At 40.3% G+C, this 19,598-nt stretch overlaps 1 protein-coding gene across 14 annotated transcripts in view; it reads left to right on the top strand.

Moving 5' to 3' along the window:
• Positions 1 to 19,598, top strand: part of BIN1 (bridging integrator 1) — a 128,054-nt gene that overhangs the window by 75,564 nt on the left and 32,892 nt on the right. For 8 of the 14 annotated variants that reach the window (XM_058195765.1, XM_058195755.1, XM_058195832.1 and 5 more), the window contains exons 6-10: positions 46 to 153; positions 1,383 to 1,475; positions 12,070 to 12,155; positions 12,429 to 12,504; positions 19,405 to 19,487. In XM_058195765.1, coding sequence (XP_058051748.1) covers positions 46 to 153; positions 1,383 to 1,475; positions 12,070 to 12,155; positions 12,429 to 12,504; positions 19,405 to 19,487 — 446 coding nt within the window. The remainder of the gene's footprint in view (positions 1 to 45; positions 154 to 1,382; positions 1,476 to 12,069; positions 12,156 to 12,428; positions 12,505 to 19,404; positions 19,488 to 19,598) is intronic. The other 6 variants (XM_058195873.1, XM_058195794.1, XM_058195783.1 and 3 more) reach the window with 1 other exon arrangement.

Here is a 19,598-nt window from a genome sequence, read left to right as displayed (position 1 = left end):
ATTGTTACTTCATGGCTCTGGTGTTCTTCTCACATCTCCTTTCAGTCTCGCATTGCTAAACGGGGAAGGAAACTTGTAGACTATGACAGTGCCAGGCATCATTATGAATCTCTTCAAACTGCAAAGAAGAAAGATGAGGCTAAAATTGCCAAGGTAAAAAGCCCTTGTAAGAGGTGGAATGTCTGTTTGTTCTAAATCACGTTATTTAGGTATTTGTACCATGGTATGTTTGTATGTATCTACATAACAATCCACTTTTCGTTGTTAGAAGTAAAAAAAGAAAAAAAGTACCCAAACTTCAGAATTTCTGACAAACTTGATTTTATCTTATGAATAGAAACAACGTAAAAACTATTATCTACAACTGAAATGAAAAATAAGTAGTGTGTGTCAATGGTAAAAGGAAAATAAAAACTAAATGAAGAAACAAGAAGTCTTATAGCTAGGGGATGAAAAACTCAGTGTGTAGAAAGTGTTCTTTCTATTAGTATTCCTTTACTCCTGCATTAATAAAACATTTAGGGATTTTGGGTAATGTAGACTTTTCTGATTTGACTGTTTGTGTCATGGGGCAAAATGATTTTGCTAGGACAAATTGTCCAGGCTTTTTCTGGTGAAAGGCATCTGCCTTTTTGAATGGAGGTAAATGCGCTGTGTTTCTACCTATGGCTATCGCAGAGACTGATGATGACACAAGTTAAGGATATCAGCAGGAGTGACTTTGTGAAATTCAGATTAAACATTTTCTCAATCAAGCTTCTCTATGTGACTATTGTTCCTTGTGCTCTGAAAAATCTAATCATATCACTAATGAGGGGGAATATTCTTCAATTCTGTATAGTCCTCAGTTCATTTTAAATTATCTGCTCTAAGATCTTATGGATGTTTTAAATAAGTGCCATTGTGTTTAATGCAAATTATTCCCACCAGTTGTCACCTTCCAATGTTTAAATCAAATGCTAAAAAATATGAATAAGCTGCATGGCTGTTATAATGAAGTTGTCTTTTAATCTTGGCTCCTTTTGAACTTGCTAATGACCTATGAAGAGAGACTAAGTAAGGTTGAACTGTGTTGCTTTCTAAATGACTAACAATTTCTTCTCTGTTGCTCTCTGCAGCTGGAGTGTGTATAAGCTGTGCTCGCTCTGGAGTTCATTGATCATTCTGTGGAGCATTAATTACTGCTATATTTGGCATGTCATATAGGATTCATCCTTGACTTATCACTTAATACTGACTTCTTCTGTTTGTTTTTTGTTGTTGTTGAGATGGTTGCTTCATTCTAACCTTTATTATTTGATTTTGATTTTGATTTTTAAAAAGTAATTCTCAAAAGGTGTCTGTTTTCTTCTTGTCTTTGTTCTGGATATGCTCTTGCCCAGCCTGTCTCGTTGCTTGAGAAAGCTGCGCCTCAGTGGTGCCAAGGGAAGCTACAAGCGCATCTCGTAGCTCAGACTAACCTGCTGCGGAATCAGGTGATCGTCCAGCTTGCCTTGCTATCTAACCCTGCATGCTATTTCTGGCTGAAGCTCCCTTCTGTGCTTATTCCCCAGGCAGCGTTCACTCTAACCTCTCCTGGGAGGAATATTGAATTAAAATTCAGACTTCTTGAAGCCAAAAACATGTTTGAAAAGGCAATGTAGTTTCTCTGATTTTGTATTCCCCTAGATCAGGAGTGTCAAACTGGCGGCCTACAGGCTGGATGGGTCACGCACAGGCCACACCCACCCCAGCTCTGCAAATGGGAAAAATGTCGCAAAACATCACGTGACGGCAACGTGATGCTGCGAGTTTGACACCCATGCCCTAGATTAATACATGGTACCATGTCCTCATCAACAATTAAATGTAGGGGTGTCCAGTGAGATGATAGGATAGAAGGTGGGGAAGTGGCTCCAGTAGTCACTGTTTAATTTGTGTGTCTCTACTGTGTGTCAACTGGTATTACTTAATTACAAGTAGTGTTCACCTAGGAGTTTCTAATTGCTTAATCATGATCCAATTTTTCTGGATTCTGAGCTCTATGGATGACAATGAGGAGAGGCAAGTATATATCGACATATTATACAATAGCCTTTTCTTGTTATTATAGATCCAGGGTGTAAAATTCAAGGCCTGTGTGCCGGATCTGGGCCACGGGGTATTTAGATCTGGTCTGCAGGGCTGGCCTGAAAGCAGCAAAGGACCGGCCTGCGGTGCCTCTGCCATAAAAAATGGGGTGAGGGATGTGTGGGCCCCCAGAGCTCCATTTTCACTGGTAGAGGGCTGCAGGAGGCCATTGCGACCAAAAATGGGGCCCTCTTCATTTTCCTTGGCAGGGGGCTAGCAAAACAAACTAAAAACAAAACAAAAGGAGAAATGTTTCCCCTTTTGCATTTGAACATGCAAGAAGGGACAGGAAAGGAGAAAGGGAAAGAGGAAAGACAAAGAAAAAAAAGGAAAGATGGGAAGAGAGCAAAGAAGGAAAAATAAGAGGGGAAGGAAGAAGAAATAAGAATGAAGAGGGAAGGAAAAAGAAGAAAAGGAAGGAAGGGAGGGAGGGAGGAAGGAGATTATGAGTGAGTGAGGGTCTCAGGGAAGTCCTGTCTTAGACTTGGCCACCACAGGTTCCCCCAACATGAGTGATGTCGAGCTGGCCACGCCCACCATGATCACGGCCACCCCCAACCATGCCACCCCCAGCCCTCCGAGGTCAAACACAACATTGATGCGGCCCTCAATGAAAATTGAGTTTGACAATAGATTTTTATAGATTTTTTTTCTGATATTCAGTCCTTATGAAAGGTTTTGTAGCCAGGATTATTATTTATTAACTCATCAATGCTTAAAGTCCTTCACTCTCACTCAAATTTCAGCTAGTTGACCATAATTCTTGGTCAACGGTTACTCTTCTCTTTCATTAACTCTCAGCCATTAAATACCAGGATCTATTTCTTGGAAATGGATATTGTTGTTCTATTCTCACGTTTCTTTCCTTTCACCACTCTCTATGTAATACGCAAAGAAAAGAGGATCTGCAGCTGCAGCTGCCAAAAAAAGCCAACACAGTCCTAGGCTGTATTAACAGAGGGAGTATTAATCAAGATCTTGTGAACTGTTAATACCACTTTATAATATCTTGGTAAGATCACACTTGGAATACTGCATCAGTTTTGGATGCCCTGATGTAAAAAAGATTTTGAGACTCTAGAAAGAGTGCAGAGAAGAGCAACAAAGATGATTAGGGGACTGGAAACTAAAATATATAAAGGAGGTTGCTGGAAGGACTAGGGATGACATGATAGCAGTGTTCCAATATCTCAGGGGTTGCCATAAAGAGGGAGTCAAGCTATTCTACAAAGCACCTTAAGGCAGAACAAGAAGCAATGGATCAGGGGTGAAATCTAAAAATTTTCCCTACTGGTTCTGTGGGCGTGGCTTAATTGGTGGGCGTGACTTGGTGGTCAGATGGCTGGGTGGGCGTGGCCAATAACAATAAATAATAAAAATAATAAACAAAGTATAAAAAAAACAATAAGAGGTACCAAAAACCAACTTTCACACTTTACACACACACAACACAACACAACACAACTGACACACACACACAATACCACATACAATTTTCTAAGATTTTGTGTGTTTGTGTAGTTAGAGTGAAACACTACAGAAACATACCAAATCTCAGAAAGCTGCACAAATATTTTATTTTATTATATTATTTTATTTTATTGTGGACTTCAATTCCCAGAGTTCCTCAGCCAGACAGCATTAATCATTCAGTGGTGAAATAGATTAGCTAAATTTAGATTAGCTCAGTCTGGTGCTGAAAACGAAACTGGGGCTTTCCGGCTGCGAAAAAAGCCATGAGGTCAATCAGTAATCAGGTAAGTGTCTTAGACTCTTTTAAAAGGAGTTTTTCTACATGTTTTCTACAGAAAACATGTTTTTTAAGGTTCTGCTGATGAGGAACTCTGGTGAGATCCCCAGAGTAGCCTTTAAAATTTTTTTTTAAGTTTAAAGGCTCTGCCGATCTCAGCTGAGGGGCGGGATCCTCAAAGGCTTTTTTTTTACTTTTAAAGGCATGCTGAAGCAAAACCTTCTTTTAAAAGTAAAAAAACCCCTCTCTTCTGATGGTATGGCTCAGCAGAGGTGGGGGGGGCAGGGCCAGGGATTTTTGCTACCGGTCCACCGAACCAGCAGCTGCCATTGCTACCGGATTGCACGATCCGGGAGCATTTCACCCCTGCAATGGATGGAAACTAATCAAGGAGAGAGTCTAGAACAAAGGAGAAATTTCCTAACAGTTAGAATAATTAATCAGTAGAACTTGCCTCTAAAAGTTGTGAATGCTCCAACACTGAAAATTTTTAAGAAGAGATTGGACAACCATTCATCTGAAATGATACAGGGCAGGGGTGTCAAACTGGTGTGTCACGCGCAGGCCATGCCCACCCCAGCTCTGCAAATGAGAAATATGTCACGAAATGACAATGTAATGTGGCAAGTTTGACACCTGTGATATAGGGTTTCCCGTCTGAAATGGTATAGGGGATTGGACTAGAAGACCTCCAAGGTCCCTTCCAACTCTGCCATTCTGTTGTTTTAAAATTCCCTGTATCAGCTTCCTTTTGGTTTTCAGCTTCTGTTTGTACATATTATTTTATAGCTTAACTTTTTATAAAATCCAGATGTTTTTTAAATGAATGTATAACAAACTTTAAGTCTATAATTTTTAAATCTTGTTCTGCTTTATGATTAGAAATGTCTCTGGACAATGTAACCTTTCCTCTAAAATCATTTGAAGAATCAAGTGCCAGTAAATAAACTCCTGCCAAGAACTTTGAACATCCAAAAGCCTTATGGGAAACAACGTGGTAATAAGTGAATAAGAGTTATCAGATGTCTGTTTTCCATGAGAAACAGAAATAAAGACCAGGGTAGTATATTGTGTTTTAACAAAGGACACACTTTGCAAGTGTGTCCATTAAATGAAGCAAAGAACTAAAACAAAGAGAAAAAAAAGAGCAAATATTTGGAGGACAATAACTTATTGTTTTGAACTAAAGAAACTATTTTCCTTTTTTGTGGTTTCTCTGAGCTGATCAATGAATTAGTTTAATTAACTGCTGGATACTTTAAACCCAGTTTCTCAAATTCCAGATGGCTTGGATTTCTATCTGTCCTGACTGACCATTGGTTATATTAATTTGGACAGATGAGAATTTTGGGTGGTCTGTATCTGGATTGAAACAGGTCTAGTCCAGATGTGTGTTCCAGCATTTCTTTGGAGAAAGAGTAGGCCAAAACCCAAACATCATCAGTGGTAGCTAAGGGGAGGTAGGAAAAATATGTCACTGGGAATATTGGGGAACAGTGGGTGTTATGTATTCATGTTTGTACCTTTAAATATTTGAGCGGGAAATCAGCACGTTGCTGATTGGACGAAGCCTCCAGTAGAACTGTATAAAAGGAGAGGTTTTTCCCCCAGCCTGTTGCTGGGTTCACCCTATATTAAAGAGCTGTTGTCACTACCCTGGTCTCCAGCCTCGTTACTTCCAGAACTTAACATTGGCGACGAAGGTGGGATATCGAGGCTAAGGAGAACCAGAACCGAGCTGAAGCACGATAGACCCGAACCCAGCAAACCCAGGGCAGAAAAGCGGAGATGGCCAGTTACACTCCGCCCGCACCGTTTGACCCGGCGAAAGAGAAATGGGGAACGTATATGACCCGTTTCAAAGCTTAGAAGCCAACGAACTGCAAGGAGTTCCAGATAACCGAAAAGGGCTTACTTCTTAAGCCACTGTGGTCCGGAGGTCATTGATATCGCGAAGCCTGGCAGAGCCAACGCCGTTGCAGTCGGTGTCGTGGCCAACTTTACAGACTTTACTAAAAACCACTGCACCAACGCCCGCCCAAATACGCAGCGCGGTTTGAATTGAGAGCGAAGACAGATGGAGGGCGAATCCATCGGTGACTACATGGCCGCCCTAAGAAAGGCGTCCAAGGACTGCGGATACCGTGACTCAGACGAGGTGCTCTCGAGCAACTCATCCGAGGGGTCAAAGACATCCGCTTGCGCGACGGCTGCTAGCAAAGAGCAACCTAACGCTGGCCAACGCCTGGACGAAGCCAGAGCACATGAAATGTCCTCCCAAGCGGCAGAGACACTGCAGAAGCCGGTCCCACAAAAGGCGGCGAAGGCAACTCCGTGCACCAGGAGGAGGTTCAGACCGAATCCACGGTGAAGATGAGGAAGGGTCTGCCGCACCGAGAAACGCGACAAAGGGGACCGAGACGAATGCGGAAGCTGCGGGGTCAACACCAGCGCCAACGCTGCAAGTTAAGGACGCGACATGTCGGTGTGGGAAGAAAGGGCACCTAGCTCAAGTTTGTCGAGCGCCCAACCTTCCCGCCGAAAATTCAAATCGGCCAATCAGAGCGCGGAATCGGCAAGGCGACCCGCGATTGGCTCAAACAAAAAGGCGCGATTCCAACCAAACAACTGTGGTCATAGGTCGCCTACCGACCAAGTGGAGAAGAAGATCTTCACCAAGCCAAAAATAGAGGGAGTTCGGTGCCGGCTTGAAGTAGACACGGATCAGCGATCACCATCATGTCCTGGGACACTTTGGCGGTCGCTGCCGTCCGTCGCGGCGCCACCTGCAAGCACAACGGCTACGAGTCCACGACTACCAGGGAATCGCATCCCTGTTCGAGGGACCACCTCCGTCCGAGTCGAGTACGGTCCACACAAGAAGACCCTGCCCATCACGATCGCCGAAGGAACTCTGCCCAGTCTGTTGGGACTAGACTGGTTTCGTGCCCTGGGCATGGGAGTGACTGGCATCTACAGAAGTGACTGTAACCTGAAAGACATTCTCTTTAACGAGTTCAAGATGTCTTCAAGGACTGCCTGGGCAAGTACAAGGGGACCCCTATTTCCTTCAACTTAGACCCCAGGTAGCCCCATTAGGCTTAAGGCGAGGAGAGTCCTTTGCCCTAAAACCAAAAATCGATAAGGAGCTGGACAAGCTCATAAATCAGGGATTTTGGTGCCAGTCGATCACGCAAAGTGGAGACGCCAATCGTCACCCCAATAAAGCGGACGGGTCAATTAGAATTTGCGCTGACTACAAGGCGACGCTTAACAAAGCCTTACAGAAAAGCGCTTACGGTTCCGTGGTGCAACACTTATTGCACTCTTTGGGGCAAGGGCAAGTCTTTGCAAAGTTAGACTTGGCCCAAGCCTACCAACAACTGCCCGTAGACGCCCGCACAGCCAAGCCCAAACGATTGTAACGCACAGGGGGCATTCAAGTGCACCCGATTGCAATTTGGGGTCAGTGTGGCACCAGGGCTGTTCCAAAACCTAATGGAACGACTACTGCAGGGGCTCCCAGGGTAGTTCCCTACTGATGATGTCCTAATTTCAGGGAAAACATGGAGGAATTGGGGAGCGTTAAGAAAGGTTTTGGGATTTTCCGGACAGCCGGATTAAAAGTCAAGGCAAACAAATGCCAGATAGGGGTCGAATCCGTGATTTCTTGGGCTACCGGATAGACAAGAAAGGAATTCACCCTACTGAGAGCAAGGTTAAGGCAATTAGGAAGGCTCCAGCGCCTAAAAACAAAGCAGAGCTGCAGGCATTCCTGGGATTGGTGAATTTTTACGGTCTTTTAAAGAACAAAGCAACTGCTATGGAACCGCTGCATAGGCTCTTAGGAAAAATACTGTTTGGTCTTGGGGAAAGTCAGAAAATAGGGCTTTTGAAGCAGTAAAGAACCTGCTCTCAAGTGATAGCCTGCTCATCCAATATCACAACTCATTACCCCTAGTGCTGGTTTGCGATGCCTCCCTTATGGGGTGGGGCTGTACTCAGCCATAGACTTCAAACGCACAGAAGCCCCTATAGCTTTTACTCTAGAACGATGTCCTCCCCAGAGAGGAACTACAGCCAATTAGACAAAGAAGCACTAGCCATTGTGTCAGGGGTTAAAAATTCCACGAGTATGTCTTTGGGCGGAATTTTGAAATCGTGACTGACCACAGACCGCTACTAGGATACTGGCTGGCGATCACCAACGCCTGTGGCACTTTCGCCACGCTTGACCCGATGGACTATATTCTTAGCCGCTTATTCGTACAAGCTGCAGCATCGACCAGGAAAAAGAAGTGGGGCATGCAGACGCGTTAAGCCGATGCCCACTACCAGGGGCGATCAAGACCCCACTCCGGGACGCCCATCCTACTTATTGACTCTTGGACTCTGGCCCAGTCACATCTAAGGAAGTGGCTCGGCATCATACCGACATTGTGTTAAGGACTGTACTCGGTTGGGTACAGAGAGGTGTCATGCGCCGGGCTTAACGGTTCAAAGAATTTGTTAAAAACGAGATGAGCTCTCGGCTCAAGGGGTGCCTGTTATGGGGTGATCGTGTAATAATTCCTGATAAATTAAGGGAAAGGTATTGGACCTCCACGAGGGTCACCCAGGGATCGTAAGGATGAAGGGGTTAGCTAGAAGCTATGTGTGGTGGCCACTCATGGACGCAGAGATTGCTGAGAGGGTAGGGAAATGCCAGGCTTGCCAAGAGTCCAGACCTCTACCCCAACGGCCCCAGTCAGGAATGGGAAAAGCCCCAAGGGCCCTGGTCAAGAATCCACATTGATTTTGCTGGCCCTTTCCACGCCAAACGTTCCTAGTGGTTGTGGATGCATTCTCAAATGGTTGGAGATCATACTCATGAAATCCACCACGTCAAGCAGTAATCGCAACCCCCTGCGCCACCTATTCGCAACTCACGGGTTGCCGGACACTCTGGTGTCCGACAATGGGCCCCAATTCACGGCAGCCCAGTTTGAAGAATACCTGGCAGAGGAGGGCATCCGACATGCCCTCTCTGCGCCTTTCCACCCTGCGTCGAATGGCCTTGCAGGCGTTCCGTCCGGGCGCTAAGGAGGCGTGTCAGGCTCAAGCCAGGTGACTGGCAAACAAAAATAGACTTTTTCCTGGCCGTCAGCACAGAACCCCAAGCACGGCCACTGGGAAAAGCCCAGCGAATTGCTAATGGGACGGAAACTCCGGTGCCCACTTGACCGTTTGAATCCCCATTACACACCAGAGGTTACAAGGGGAACTAGAAAAGACAAGGAAATGAGCATAGGCGACCGGGTGTGGGCCGAAACTATGGGGGCGGCCCTAGTTGGTTCGCAGGACAAATAATAAAGATAACGGCCCAAAATCGTACTTGGTAGAGCTACCAGACAACCGAGTGTGGGCGCCACATAGATCAGATAAGAAGCGAATAACTGATCAAACCAACCAAATGAAACAGATCATGACCAATACCAATTTGAATTCACAGCTGACAATGACCGGGGGCGCAAGACTTAGCTGAGGTCCCAGAGTTCCAGCGGCCATCAGGTTCCCGAGGGAAACAGCAGGAAAATTCAAAAGTAATCCAAGGCGGATGGCCAAGAAAAAAGTCGGCCAATAATCCGGGCCCGTTGGCTCAGAGAAAGAGCTGGGAGGAGAAAACAGCCCTCCGACCAGCTCAAAACACTCACCAGAACTGAACCGCGCGGGTCAGAAAGAACTAGGAGGCATGGGTTATTTGCGTGACTACGAAAAATAACATGTAAATAAATATGTAAATAGAGGCAAAGTGTTTTCTGGGAGGGAGGTGTTATGTATTCATGTTTGTACCTTTAAATATTTGGCGGAAATCAACACGTTGCTGATTGGGAAACCTCAACAGAACTGTATAAAAGGAGAGGTTTTCCCCCAGCCTGTTGCTGGGTTCACCCTATATTAAAGAGCTGTTGTCACTACCCTGGTCTCCAGCCTCGTTACTTCCAGAACTTAACAGTGGGTGAATTGATTAGATTTGCAGCAATCAAGACAGTTGTTGTTATTGGTGATGACTAAAGGAAGGTGGAAAAAAGGAGCATGGAAAAGGATTAGACGGACCATTTGAATGTGCTGTGCTTGAAACCAATAAGCTTCAAATATGACATAGCCAAGTGGCTTCCTATTCTTCAATCTCCACAGCATTTCCCCTCCTTTACTCCCCCTTAACCACTCCTAATGTCCACCTAATGTCCACCTGGAATGGTTCATCAGACCTTCCAAATTTCAGGTTCAAAACAGTCAAAACAAACATTTGGTTTGTGTACATTCTAGAATGACTCTCCTTTGGTAAGGGATCTAACTTTTAATTCCTTGTTTCTTGCCATAATCTCTATCAAAGATAGGCAATAAATAACATTTCTCTATCAGAAAGAAGCAATGATATAAAAGCATAACCAATTTTTCATAAATAGCGTGAAGGGTTTCCTGTTAATTGGTCAAAGTCCATTTTTGCCATTTCCCATAAAATTTCTCAGCTGTTGTAAAAACAGAATTGTAGAGAGTTGCCACGAGATTTATGTAGCAAGTTAGAATTTGTGCATGATATCTTGGTGAGATTTATTTTTTATTCCTTTTTTGCCTGTTCAGTTTTGTATTGTATTGCTTTATATAGCAAAGCATATCTCAATATTTTTATATTTTATATTATTTTCATTAATTTGCCTTAAGATAAAGAGACAGATAATTGTTGTAATAACTATTTTATTGAGTGCTGCCAAGGTGACTCCCATGGAAACCGTAGTATTGCAATTGGGTTTTAGAGCCTCTTATTGTTTCTTTATAGAGTGAACGTTGCCTTGGGTAGTTCTGTCTCATAATATTGGAATATTTCAAAGTAGATATCAACTTTTTAGTTCCTACAGCGTGAATCATTCTGTCTGCTGAAAATGGAAAAGACTAGCTCAGTATTAAGATTCCAAGTAATAATGTTCTATACAGTTTGTATACTCCAAACCCCCAACTTTGCTATTAATTTCTGTTCATTGCTTAATTTAGGCATTCATCAATATCAAATCATGTGACACCCTGCCCCCATTCTTAGAAAACCCCAATCAGGCACCAGGCTAATATTATAGAATATATCTTAGCATATATCTTCACTAAGAAAATATATTTCTCCTTTAACCAAAGAATCTGATTTGTGTTGCTCATATTAGCAACTTATAAGAATAATTAAAATATTCTTAGAATTTCTTTTCAAGGACAGAAAGGCCTGTATATACTCATTAGGGACCTCTTAGCATTCCTGCCATTGATTGGCATATAAGCAATTTCTATATCTTCTTGCTACTGAACTGGTAAGAATCCAGCTTTACTATTTATCCATATTATGATAGACCATATATGATATAAAATGAAACTTCTGGTTAAATAGTCTATTTCACCAGTCTATAGATACATATGTCCCCAATGCTTGCACTTCGTTAGGCTCTTTAAAACTTTGTGTTAGTGCTAATCATCTGGGGAGTATCAAACATTTTTATTAGTTTTACTCTGAACTGAATACTGCATAATTGCATTACCGTAGAATTCCAGAAGTCTGTGTATATGTAATAGTCCTTAGTGGTATTCAGACCAATATTTCCAACATCGTTGGTGTTGTTTTCTGAGAATGAACTAGAGTAAGCGATAGCTTTGTAGATACGGCTTTTGTAACTCCCCATATTAGCCACATAAACCATTTCTATTCCTGCAGCCACATACTGGATTTCTCACCTTTAATGGGGACAGATGGCCTACATCTGAGGCCATCTGAGGAAGTAGAGAGCAATGTAGAGCATTTCTATCAGTTGGAGGTGCAAGCGGACTTTAACTGGCATTCTAATGAGGCCAAGATTAGTTTATCTTTGTATAAAGTAGACATCCATTTTTCTGTATAGTGACCAAAGTTTAGTTGTCAGAATCTTTTCTCTCAGTCCTCAATGGGAAAGAGATGGACTTGTGGGATCTTGATCAGCTTTGTCAAATGTTGGAAGGTAAGAATACTGGGCTCCTGGGAAAGATTGGGATATTGTTATCGCCTCCATTTGTCTGCATTAACAACCTGTTTAGCTTGCTAGCCCATATTCTAGTAAATGTTTTCCAGATCTCCGCTATGCTACATAGTGACCAATATGGAACTTATGTAAACTCTCTTCTGAATGGTTGCATATGGGTTTGTTGATGCTCCACAGGCTGAAGAAGAATTAGTAAAAGCCCAGAAAGTATTTGAAGAGATGAACATTGATCTTCAGGAAGAACTGCCTTCACTATGGAATAGGTGAGCACCAAAAAAAATGCTCTTTATTCTACCTATATATTTCTGGAAAGAAGCTGAGGGTCTCAGTGGAGAAATTTACAAGAGTTTGATTGGTTTTTGCTCCAGTGAAGCTCAAACAAAGTATTCTGTCCATGCTGTTTCTTTTGCTAAATCACATGATCATCCATCCTGCGAGAGGAGTCGAGGACATGAAAGCTGATTAGCAAATTGGGTAAAGTTGAAGGACAAACATCTGCCTGTATCTCTATTGACTTGCACTGTTTTATTTTCTAGTCGTGTTGGTTTCTATGTCAACACATTCCAGAGTATTGCTGGCTTAGAAGAGAATTTTCATAAGGAAATGGGCAAGGTAAAGTTCCAAGGCATTCTTCTTCATATTGGTATCACACATAGTTCTTCATTCTATCTTTTTTTATTAGAAAGCAATTGTGTTAGCTGATGATGCTTAAGAATGCTGACACAGTTCTTAGAGTCTTTTTAACTGTTTTATTTATTTATTTATTTATTTATCAAACTTCTATACCGCCCTTCTCCCGAAGGACTCAGGGCGGTGTACAGCCTTCATTTAAAACAATAAATATACATATTAAAATAACCATTAAAAAGCTTATTCAATGAAAGGCCAGATTAAAACCGTCGATTGACCATAAAAATACCCAATAAAATTACCATTAAAAGTTTAAAATTTAAATTTAGAATTTAAAAAGTCAGGCCAGTCCTGCTTGTATAAATAAATAAGTTTTCAGTTCCCGGCGGAAGGTCCGAAGGTCAGGCAATTGGCGTAAACCGGGGGGAAGTTCGTTCCAGAGTAGGTGCTCCCACAGAAGGACCTTCCTGGGGCCGCCAGCCGACACTGCTTGCGGACGGCACCCTGAGAAGACCCTCTCTGTGAGAGCGTACGGGTCGGTGGGAGGCATGTGGAAACAGCAGGCGGTCCCGTAAGTACCCGGGCCCTAAGCCATGGAGCGCTTTGAAGGTGGTAACCAAAACCTTGAAGCGCACCCGGAAGACCACAGGTAGCCAGTGCAGACTGCGCAGGAGAGGTGTTACCCGGGAGCAACGCGGTGCTCCCTCAATCACCCAGCAGGCTGCATTCTGGACTAACTGCAGTCTCCGCGTACACTTCAAAGGTAGCCCCATGTAGAGAGCATTGCAATAATCCAGTCGAGAAGTGACGAGAGCATGAGTGACCGTGCATAAGGCATCCCGGTCAAGAAAGGGGCGCAACTGGCGGACCAGGCGAACCTGGTAAAAAGCTCTCCTGGAGACGGCCGTCAAGTGATCTTCAAACGACAGCCGTTCATCCAGGAGAACGCCCAAGTTGCGCACTCTTTCCGTTGGGGCCAGTGACTTCGCCCCAACAGTCAGTGTTGCTGACTGTACCGGGATGCCGGCATCCACAGCCACTCCGTCTTGGATGGATTGAGTCTGAGTCTGTTTCTCCCCATCCAGACCCGTCGGCCTCCAAACAACGGGACAGCACTTGACAGCTTCGCTGGGGTGGCCTGGGGTGGAAAAGTACAGCTGAGTATCATCAGCGTACAGATGATAACTCACCCCAAAGCCACTGATGACCTCGCCCAACGGCTTCATGTAGATGTTAACCAAAACCTTGAAGCGCACCCGGAAGACCACAGGTAGCCAGTGCAGACTGCGCAGGAGAGGTGTTACCGGGAGCAACGCGGTGCTCCCTCAATCACCCGCAGCTGCATTCTGGACTAACTGCAGTCTCCGGTACACTTCAAAGGTAGCCCCATGTAGAGCATTGCAATAATCCAGTCGAAGTGGCGAGAGCATGAGTGACCGTGCATAAGGCATCCCGGTCAAGAAAGGCGCAACTGGCGGACCAGGCGAACCTGGTAAAAGCTCTCCTGGAGGCGGCCGTCAAGTGATCTTCAAAGACAGCCGTTCATCCAGGAGAACGCCCAAGTTGCGCACTCTTTCCGTTGGGGCCAGTGACTTCGCCCCAACAGTCAGCAGCGGTTGCAGCTGACTGTACCGGGATGCCGGCATCCACAGCCACTCCGTCTTGGATGGATTGAGTCTGAGTCTGTTTCTCCCCATCCAGACCCGTCGGCCTCCAAACAACGGGACAGCACTTGACAGCTTCGCTGGGGTGGCCTGGGGTGGAAAAGTACAGCTGAGTATCATCAGCGTACAGATGATAACTCACCCCAAAGCCACTGATGACCTCGCCCAACGGCTTCATGTAGATGTTAACCAAAACCTTGAAGCGCACCGGAAGACCACAGTTTAAAAGAGGAAATGTAAAAGAAGGAAATTATATCCATCCGTTTACATAAACCTGCAACTTAATTCTCTTTGCTTAGAATTTAAAATTGTACCAGGCAATAGAAAAAGCAGGTTGGAACATGTCAATATTGAAAGGAGAATATATAATGGGTGTCAAATGACTAGATACAAGTTGAAAAAAAGTATATTAAGAGGAAAGTGCTAAAGTTGTTGCAAGATTCTGCCAATCTTCCAACAAGGAGTTCAGATTTGTATATATAAACTTTCAAGGTAGATATTGCCTGGTTCCATGCTTTTGCGTTAATGAGACTTCCAAAAAGGCTCCTAAAAACTAGACACTCAGGAGGGAAATTGTGTAGCTTCTATTTTGCTCCTATTTCTAAGCTATTGTATATCTCTATAAATAGTATAGATAAATAAATAATATAAATAACAGTTATATTTATATAACTGTTATATAACAATTATATTTATATAACTGTTATATAACAATTATATTTATATAACTGTTATATAACAATTATATTTATATAACTGTTATATAACAATTATATTTATATAACTGTTATATAACAATTATATTTATATAAATATAAATAACAGTTATATTTATATAACTGTTATATAACAATTATATTTATATAACTGTTATATAACAATTATATTTATATAAATATAAATAACAGTTATATTTATATAACTGTTATATAACAATTATATTTATATAACTGTTATATAACAATTATATTTATATAAATATAAATAACAGTTATATTTATATAACTGTTATATAACAATTATATTTATATAACTGTTATATAACAATTATATTTATATAAATATAAATAACAGTTATATTTATATAACTGTTATATAACAATTATATTTATATAACTGTTATATAACAATTATATTTATATAACTGTTATATAACAATTATATTTATATAAATATAAATAACAGTTATATTTATATAACTGTTATATAACAATTATATTTATATAACTGTTATATAACAATTATATTTATATAAATATTATATAAAATATTTATATAACTGTTATATAACAATTATATTTATATAACTGTTATATAACAATTATATTTATATAAATATAAATAACAGTTATATTTATATAAATATAAATAACAGTTATATTTATATAACTGTTATATAACAATTATATTTATATAACTGTTATATAACAATTATATTTATATAAATATAAATAACAGTTATATTTATATAAATATAAATAACAGTTATATTTATATAACTGTTATATAACAATTATATTTATATAACTGTTATATAACAATTATATTTATATAACTGTTATATAACAATTATATTTATATAACTGTTATATAACAATTATATTTATATAACTGTTATATAACAATTATATTTATATAACTGTTATATAACAATTATATTTATATAACTGTTATATAACAATTATATTTATATAACTGTTATATAACAATTATATTTATATAACTGTTATATAACAATTATATTTATATAACTGTTATATAACAATTATATTTATATAACTGTTATATAACAATTATATTTATATAAATATTATATAAAATATTTATATAACTGTTATATAACAATTATATTTATATAAATATAAATAACAGTTATATTTATATAACTGTTATATAACAATTATATTTATATAAATATTATATAAAATATTTATATAACTGTTATATAACAATTATATTTATATAAATATTATATAAAATATTTATATAACTGTTATATAACAATTATATTTATATAAATATTATATAAAATATTTATATAAATATAAATAACAGTTATATTTATATAAATATTATATAAAATATTTATATAAATATAAATAACAGTTATATTTATATAACTGTTATATAACAATTATATTTATATAAATATTATATAAAATATTTATATAAATATTATATAAAATATTTATATAACTGTTATATAACAATTATATTTATATAAATATAAATAACAGTTATATTTATATAAATATTATATAAAATATTTATATAAATATTATATAAAATATTTATATAAATATCCATGGTCGATGGTATCAAAAGCCGATGAGAGATCCAACAGGACCAGGGCAGAGGAACAACCCCTATCCCTGGCCCTCCAGAGGTCATCCACCAACGCGACCAAAGCTGTCTCCGTGCTATAACCGGGCCGTAAGCCGGACTGGAACGGGTCTAGATAGACAGCTTCCTCCAGGTACTGAGGGAACTGCGGTGCCACCACACTCTCTACAACCTTCGCCACAAAGCGAAGGTTGGAGACTGGACGATAATTACCCAAAATAGCTGGGTCCAGGGAAGGCTTCTTGAGGAGGGGTCTCACCACCGCCTCTTTCAAGGCAGCGGGAAAGACCCCCTCCATCAAAGAAGCATTTATAATACCCCGGAGCCAGCCTCGTGTCACATCCTGAGTGGCCAGCACCAGCCAGGAGGGGCACGGGTCCAGTAAACATGTAGTGGCATGCAGCCTCAGCAACCTGTTGAGATGCCTCTTCTGAAAACAGCCTGGGGCATATTTTGAAGGCATCAGTAGCAATCTTGTAGAACAGAGATGTCAAACTCAATCCCATTGCGGGTGTTATCAGGAGTTTGTTTGCCCTTGGCGGACTGGGGTGGGTGTGGCCTGGTCATCATGGCCAACTGGGTGGCCAGGGCAGCACAGGCCAGTCCCTCGCCGTCACCTGGTCAGCCCCGCGGGACAACTCTGGGCCTATCATGGGCTGGATCCAACCCATGGGCCACATGTTTGACACCCCTGGTGTAGAATATAAACAGTTCCAAGTTTGGATAGTGCCTAAAACTGCCTTGGTATATTATGTATGGTTCCTTAAGTTCTATTAGCGAAAAATATGAGAAGAAGAAAAAAAGATCATTATATGAGGCCCTACTTCCTCATTTTTCTATAGATCTATTTTTCTGTAGATTCAGATGACTTCTGTCCATCAATTTATATTAAGATTTGAAAGGCTGGAGCCATTGCTCTTATATGTGTGAAAGATTATCAATGATTAAACTCCGTGGTTAATGGTGTATATATACTATTAATATATATAGTATTTAACTAATGAAACTACTCAGTTGCTTTCAAAAATTGTTTGATAGTGAAATGTGTCCTGAATTTCTCCAGTGACTGTGCCATATTTTACTTTAATATCATGGATAAAGAATTTACACCTTCAGAGTAGCATAAACTATCTTTGTCTTCCCTTGTACAAATAACTTGACAAGGAATCAGGAAGACCACAGTTTAAAAGAGGAAATGTAAAAGAAGGAAATTATATCCATCCGTTTACATAAACCTGCAACTTAATTCTCTTTGCTTAGAATTTAAAATTGTACCAGGCAATAGAAAAAGCAGGTTGGAACATGTCAATATTGAAAGGAGAATATATAATGGGTGTCAAATGACTAGATACAAGTTGAAAAAAAGTATATTAAGAGGAAAGTGCTAAAGTTGTTGCAAGATTCTGCCAATCTTCCAACAAGGAGTTCAGATTTGTATATATAAACTTTCAAGGTAGATATTGCCTGGTTCCATGCTTTTGCGTTAATGAGACTTCCAAAAAGGCTCCTAAAAACTAGACACTCAGGAGGGAAATTGTGTAGCTTCTATTTTGCTCCTATTTCTAAGCTATTGTATATCTCTATAAATAGTATAGATAAATAAATAATATAAATAACAGTTATATTTATATAACTGTTATATAACAATTATATTTATATAAATATTATATAAAATATTTATATAAATATAAATAACAGTGTTCCGTGCACCTTTGGCCTTGAGTCATGCCGGCCACATGACCACGGAGACATCTTCGGACAGCGCTGGCTCTTTGGCTTTGAAACGGAGATGAGCACCGCCCCCTAGTGTCGGCAACGACTAGCATGTATGTGCGAGGGGAACCTTTACCTTTATAAATATTATGTACTGTGAGCCACAAAGAAGATTTAATAGTATGGATGGCAATGTACATTAAGCTTAATGAAATTGCCAACTAACAGGGGTGTTTGATCCACTGATATGATCGGATGGATGTCGTAGCCACATATCCAAAAGTAATCCACCGAACTAGACATTTTTGAACTAGGAAAACCTATTCCTGTCACAGTTCAGCTAAGGCATTTAAAGTCTTTACAAGTGAGAAAAACAGAGAGGTGGACCACTTATAGCAAGGCTGAACTGAAGTTTCACATTGTTTATATTGATCAGACAGTGTAGGTATGCTTTCCCATAGCTTATGGGAGCAATTTGAATGTAAAAGCACCAGAACCAGGCCACACTAACATTACACTTATCAAATACATTCTACCAACAACGCAACAGTTTATGAGATAAAATCCTGATCAACCTGTTTCTCTGGGGTAATCCTGTTTCTTCCATTTTTCCTCTGGGAAAAATAATGCCAAAAGATAATCTGCATTTCTTTAGAGTCAGATTTGCCCATGGACCTGCTGCAGTGGCTTGTGTGGTCTGCAAGCCTAGTTGAACTCCTTCCTGCAGGCCATTTCCACTAGTTTTGCCTGATTTCTTATTTAGTAACTAAGATTTCATAGCAACCTAGGCGGACAATGGGATGAAAGAGAGAGAAGGAAGATGGCATTAAGTCCCAGTGAGAAACAAAGAGTCTGTATTGAGGGAAGAGCCTGGAGCAGTATAAGTATGTGAGCCAGGGGAGGAGAAAATGAAGAAATATGAACTGAACATATTATTATGGTGTGTGCATATGTCACAGATTTTGCTCATATGGCATCTGTTTCAAAAGATGTCCTTAGCGCTGTCAGTGAGGTAATATAAATAAGTAGCAGCATCCTCCCCTTAGCAAAATAACCCACTTTTGGGATCCTGATTATACCGACATATTTCTAATAGGCTCTTTGTTATACTGACCTGTAATTTCTTTTCCTATTTTGAACTTTTGTTTATTTATTGTCTCAGTTAAACCAAAACCTGAATGATGTCCTTGTGAATCTAGAGAAAGAACATGCAACAAGCACCTATCCTGTTAAAGCCCAGCCAAGGTTAGTATGCATAAACCAATGTATAGTTTTATATATAATGTATAGTATAGAATGTAAAAAAAATCTTCTTTCCGTGTTAAAAGCTGGGTAGCAGCACCACATCTGTCTATC

The sequence above is a fragment of the Ahaetulla prasina genome, chromosome 1 (assembly GCF_028640845.1).
Source record: "Ahaetulla prasina isolate Xishuangbanna chromosome 1, ASM2864084v1, whole genome shotgun sequence".
In the NCBI taxonomy this organism is placed as follows: domain Eukaryota; kingdom Metazoa; phylum Chordata; class Lepidosauria; order Squamata; family Colubridae; genus Ahaetulla; species Ahaetulla prasina.
This window is presented reverse-complemented; position numbering and strand designations above follow the sequence as displayed.